Below are 6,000 nucleotides of genomic sequence, written 5' to 3'. Positions count from 1 at the left end.
TTTTTTTTTTTTTTTTTTTTTATACTGGGGATTTAACCAAGGATACTTTACCATTCAGCTACATCTCCAGCCCTTTTTATTATTTATTTGTTTGTTTGTTTACCGGGATTGAACTCAGGGGCACTCGATCCCTGAGCCACATCCCCAGCCTTATTTGTATTTTATTTAGAGACAAGGTCTCACTGAGTTGCTTAACACCTCACTTTTGCTGAGGTTGACTTTGAACCATACTGCTGCCTCAGCCTCCTGAGCCGCTGGGATGATGGGCATACGCCACCTTGCCCAGCTTGGCCTTGTATCTTGCTTTCCTCTTCTTTTGGGTGTTAAAAACCATCCCCCTTCCACCCCTAACACCACACTTTCACTATTTGGTAATACTCTGTTTCATTTTTTTAAAAGAACGTTTTAAAAATATTAACAAAAAGAACATTTTTTTTTTAAAGAGAGAGAGAATTTTTTAATATTTATTTTTTAGTTTTCGGTGGACACAACATCTTTGTTTTCATGTGGTGCTGAGGATCGAACCCAGCGCCCCATGCATGCCAGGTGAGCACGCTACCGCATGAGCCACATCCCCGGCCTAAAGAACATTTTTAAAAATACATTTACTTTAACCAAGTACAGTGATGCACACCTGTAATCCAGGCTACTTGGAAAGAATAGAAAAGGCTTGGGAATGTAGATCAATGGTAGAGCAACCCTGAGTTTAATCCTTAGTCCTGAAAAATGGATGGATGGATAGATTGATTTTTTTTTTTTTTTAATTGTAACCTTAGAGAAAGTTAGTATGAAGCAACCTAGAAGATTATTGTTAAAGCTGCACTTTCTCAGAACTTTCTGGACATAATATTTATGTCTTTACATCTTTATTATTCTGTTTTTTTCTCTGTGATGACATCCAATAAACACAATAATTATTGAAATTCATTCTTTCTTTCTTTTTTTTTTTTTTTTTGGCAGTGCTAGGAATTGAACCTAAAGTCTTGTGCATGAACAAGCACTCTACCACTGAACTATGTCCCCAGCCCTTTTTAAATTTTATTTATTAAAGTTGGTGCTTATTCTGCCTCAGCCTTCCAAGTAGCTGGAATTAAATGTACCCCATTTCATCTGGCACTTCCTCCTTTTTAAAAATTAATTGCATGGGGCACAGAGGCATGCACCTGTAATCTCAGCAACTCAGAGGCTGAAGTTGGAGGATCTGGAGTTTGAAACCAGACTGGACAACAGAATGAGGCCCCATCTCTTTAAATAAAGAAAGAAAATCAGTTTCAGAATCATCATAGTTTTTAGAATCAGTCTCAGTGTACTGCCTGATCTTTTTGCTAAATATGTATTACTTTTAGATTGATTGCCTATCCTATCCGCCAGGTTTTACATAAAATGGATAGTTTTTGTCCCTAAAATTAAACCTTAATCTTACATAATGACTTTTTGGTACATATATTCAATGTATTATGGGTTTGGCATTTCTAAAATGTAAAAAAAAAAAAAAATTGAATGTATTGAGCAGTAGTAGTGTATTCTCGTTAAAGAATTTTTGAATAAATTTTATTGATAAAGTATACATTATTGGTATGAATATTAAAATTCCGAAGGGAGACTGGTTTGATACACTGCATTTCAGCAGGGGTTTTTTATTTTTGTTTTTTATTTTAGGGTCCTGGGGATTGAACTCAGGGGCACTCGACTATTGAGACACATCCCCAGCCCTATTTTGTACATTATTTAGAGACAGAATCTCACTGAGTTTCTTAGTGCCTTAGCCTCCCTAGCCACTGGGATTCCAGGCATGTGTGACCATGCCTGGGCATTTCAGCAGTTTTAAGATACAAATTTTTTTTGCAATTTTTATAACTTTGAGGTCATCCTGTCTCTTACCAAGAAATAGGAAGGCATTGACTCATAGTTTCAACTTTATGTGAATTCTTAGTGCTACATGAAATAATGGCAGAAGTTTCTATGTGGTTGCAGTCAACTCTTGGTGTCCTGTTCAGTGGAGACATGTCTTAGTGTTACTCTAACACCCTCTGCTGCTCAGTGAGAAAAATACTTAAAACAAACAAACAAAAAAAAGCCCCAAATGTCTCATGTTTTAATGGCCATTTGTTCAGATTGGCCAGGTTGACTTCAGAATGAGAATGCTGTTATCATTAAGATCTGGCTATGTTTAAGCTCCATTTTGATTTCGGGGGGAGGGAGAAGATAAAGGTGGCCTGGAGAAGATGTAGATTCCATTTAAGACATTCCTAAAATCTTTCTAAGTCTGAAAACTGACTGATATTGTGAAGGCATAACATTTTTTCCTGTAAAGTATTATATTGTATAATCCACTTAATAAGGCTATTAAAATTAATGGTGCCACAAAAATATTCTGTATATGTTAGTTTGGTAACATATGACCTAAGACATACAGTGACATTACTCATCAAAGAAGTAAAACTTTTTTGCCACAGGTAGAGCTGTGTTTAGGACAAGTAGAGGATTATAATAACTATCTGTAGAGTGAGTAGAAAAATTACATAGCTGTATGGAGTTGCAAATCCAAACTAGTCAGCTGGGCCACCATTACCATAGTGAACTTGCTTTCACACTTAAACTTTGTATCATTTTGAAATTGAAAACTGCAGCCTTGCACATGTTTAACATAAATTTGTGGACAAATTGCCTAGAGTCAAATTCTTGAATGTTAATGAATTCACTAGTGCCCAGATCTATTCTGAAGAATAATCATTATTCTTGATATAATATATATTTTCAAATCTGAGAAAAAGAAGATAAAGCAGTGTCCAAACACTTATTATAACTTGGTTGAATGTTCAGGTGTCATGGTAGTTTGTCCATCCTTCAGTCTTCTGTAAAGTATCTTTTAACCTAATGACCCGTGGCTTATTTTAGTTATTCCTGAGTATTACAAGATAGAGTATTCTGTTTGAGCACTATTGTTTTCTTCTTGTCTTTTTGAGAGGGAGGGAGAAGAAGGTGGGAATGGCGAATGATATGTAAAGGATTTTGTTTTATAAATTAAATCTCTAGTATTTTCAATTATATAGGCATCTAATTCTTTTAGAAGTAATGAAGATGCTAGTAACATTATATGCCATTATAGATCGCAGAACTAAATCAGATGACTACAAAATATGTGGAGACTTTAACAGATTAGTTTTTGTTTTTGTTTTGTTTTGTTGTGCCAGGGATTGAACCCAGGGGTGCTTAACCACTGAGCCACATCTCCAGCCCTTTATATTTTTTATTTTTTGGAGAGATGGTCTTGCTCAGTTGCTTAGGGCCTCTCCAAGTTGCTGAGGGTAGCTTTGAACTTGGGATTCTCCTGCCTTAGCCTCCCAGGCTGCTGGGATAACAGGTGTGTGCCACTGTGCCCAGCCAGTATTTTCAGTATCTTGTGTTTAGCGAAATATTTTCTTTAACAAGGTAAAATACCAGTTTTTTTTCTGGAATCAGTGTGATTGTACAATGCTATTTTATAAATTGCCTGCTAGAGAGTATTATAGCATAATAGACCTGAGCTTTGGAGTTATAAAAAATTCAAGTCAAGTTTAATTGCTGCAAATTTGATGTGTAACTTTTTTAAAAATATTTTTTAGTTATACATAGACACAGTACCTTTATTTGGTTTATTTATTTATGTGGTGCTGAAGCCTAGTGCCTCACCTGTGCGAGGCAAGTGCTTTGCCACTGAGCCCCAGCCCCAGCCCTGATGTGTAACTTTTTACCAAGTACTTTATCAAGGGTTTTTTTTTTTTTTTAATAATCAGTGAAATGAAGATGATGATAATTTCATAAAGTTTTCAAGAGAGCTAAGTTAACTGAATTAACATATAAAACACCTGGTACAGAACCAAAAACAGGAGATATACAGTAAATGGTCGTAAATTAATTGTGACATTTCCTCCTTCATTCACAATTTATATCCATATTTATTGGGATTATTTTTGTGAACTATTTACATTTTCATTTTTATAAAGGAACTAGAAGTATCAGAATTTTTAAGTTTACTCTAACGGACATTTTTCAGATTTATTCGAATGTAATACTATGCATAAAATAGTCCTTATCCTAATAAAAGGATTTGTTATACAGTAAATGATGCTTTGTTGCCAGGTGATTTATTGGTCTGATTTACCAGAGGACTTAACTTTATATGAATTCACCTCAATTTTCTCATCCATGTAGAGGAACAAAGTTGAGATTATTTCATTTCATTTACAGGGAAGGTGTTTGTTTGCCAGTGGTAGTCCATTTGGGCCAGTGAAACTCCAAGATGGGCGAGTCTTTACACCAGGTCAAGGAAATAATGTATATATTTTTCCAGGTAAATGTCACCATTATTTATGTTACAAAGCAATACATTATTTTTGTTACAAAGCAATAAGGAATTACATAAAAATACTTCCTGAAATTTTTTGGAATAAACATTGGTGTTTGCAGAATTTTGTTACAAATGTATAGGGAAATTCAAGGAATTCAGTAACTTCCAATTTGCTCTCTTTCCCCTAAAAATTTGTTTATTCATATTAATCTTGTTTTTATTATAGAAATAATATAGTATGTGGTTCATAAAAATGCAAAGGAACAAAGTGGTAGAAAATTGCTTAACCCTCTGTATGTCCCCCTAGTGTCTTCTTAACCACATTTGTCAGATAAAACTACCACCAGTTGGTTCTGACTTTTTCTGGCAGTCACCATCAGGCCCACTCATCTCCTTTTATCAAAGTTCTTGTAACTCAACTGTATGTTTGAACTTTCCACTATGAAATACAAGTAATAGCGCACACATGCCTTCTGATACCTTTCTTCATCCACCACTCAATTTGTCTTATTACTGTTTGTTTTCTTAAGTAGTTGCTTTTATCTTTATGTAACTTACTTAAAGAGCTTTTCAAGCTTTTGTTAGCAATTTGAGTTAATTAGCTTGCTAAATGAAAAAAATCTTAAGTTACTTTCTTTTTCCACTTTTCAGTTTTATTTGTCAATATTTCTACATTGTAGAGAATTTTTTTGATACATTGTATTCTTTTGTTTTCCATGCTTCCGCTATAGATTGTGAATATTCAAAATCAAAATTATAAAAACAAAAAAAAATCCCCATGATTATATAAATGTTATTCACCAGCTACAGTGTGGTTTGACAAATACACTAGAAGATATAGTTCTGTATCATTAATTTTTGATGTTCAGAATATTTCAAGTATTATCAAGTATAATGAATTTCTTCTTTTCTTCCTTGATCTTACTCTAGAGTAAACTATTCTGTCCCGTCTTCTTTTTCTATTCTGTCTCCCTTGTGTTTCTGGATACATCTTTAAAGATTTTTTTTTTCTTTTTTTTTTTCCTTCCCTAAAGAACGTATGAAATCTTCCTGAGGTTTTACAGATCTGAAATTATCTTTATTTTGTCTTCTCACTTGATGGTTTGGCTGGGTAAAGTCAAAGTCTTTGTCATCAGACCTTTGAAGACCATTCACTTTTTGTTAAGGTTAGTGTTGCTGATAAGAAATCTGATAAAAGGAATCACATCCCTTTATGCATAATAACTTTTTTCTCTGAGTCTTCACACTTTTGTCTTTATATTTCTGAAAGTTTACTAAAATGTATCTAGGTTGGGTTTATTCCCATTTAACTTTTTTTTTTTCCTTCCTTTTCTTTCCTTCTAGAACTTCAGTTTTTTTCTTACAAAGCTTACATTAGATCATGGGTAGAATCCTTTCTCTCCTGTCTTTGACTTCAAAATTTTATTTCCTGTTTTCATCTTTGCCATTTTATCTCATAACATGGAAGGTTTCTGTGATATTTGCTCATTCATCAATGCCTGTTAAGTGTTTTTTTGGCACTTCTAGTGTGGCTTTTTTAAGTCTTTTTAAAGGAGATCGGAAACATAGTATAAATTTATTCATAACAACTTCAGTGTATATTCAGAAAATTAAGTTTTTGAATTTGGAGGGGGGATGGTGAGTACCAGGGATTGAACTCAGAACCACAC

The 6,000-nt window shown here is 33.9% G+C and overlaps 1 protein-coding gene across 3 annotated transcripts in view; it reads left to right on the top strand.

Moving 5' to 3' along the window:
• Me2 (malic enzyme 2) overlaps positions 1–6,000 on the top strand; it is a 68,106-nt gene that overhangs the window by 46,787 nt on the left and 15,319 nt on the right. For all 3 annotated transcript variants that reach the window (XM_048806209.1, XM_015482375.2, XM_048806210.1), the window contains exon 13: positions 4,231–4,333. In XM_048806209.1, the coding sequence (XP_048662166.1) occupies positions 4,231–4,333 (103 nt within the window). The remainder of the gene's footprint in view (positions 1–4,230; positions 4,334–6,000) is intronic.

Source organism: Marmota marmota, unplaced genomic scaffold (assembly GCF_001458135.2).
Source record: "Marmota marmota marmota unplaced genomic scaffold, marMar, whole genome shotgun sequence".
Classification (NCBI taxonomy): domain Eukaryota; kingdom Metazoa; phylum Chordata; class Mammalia; order Rodentia; family Sciuridae; genus Marmota; species Marmota marmota.
Note: the sequence above shows the minus strand (reverse complement) of the source record. Positions and strands in the feature narration are given on the sequence as shown.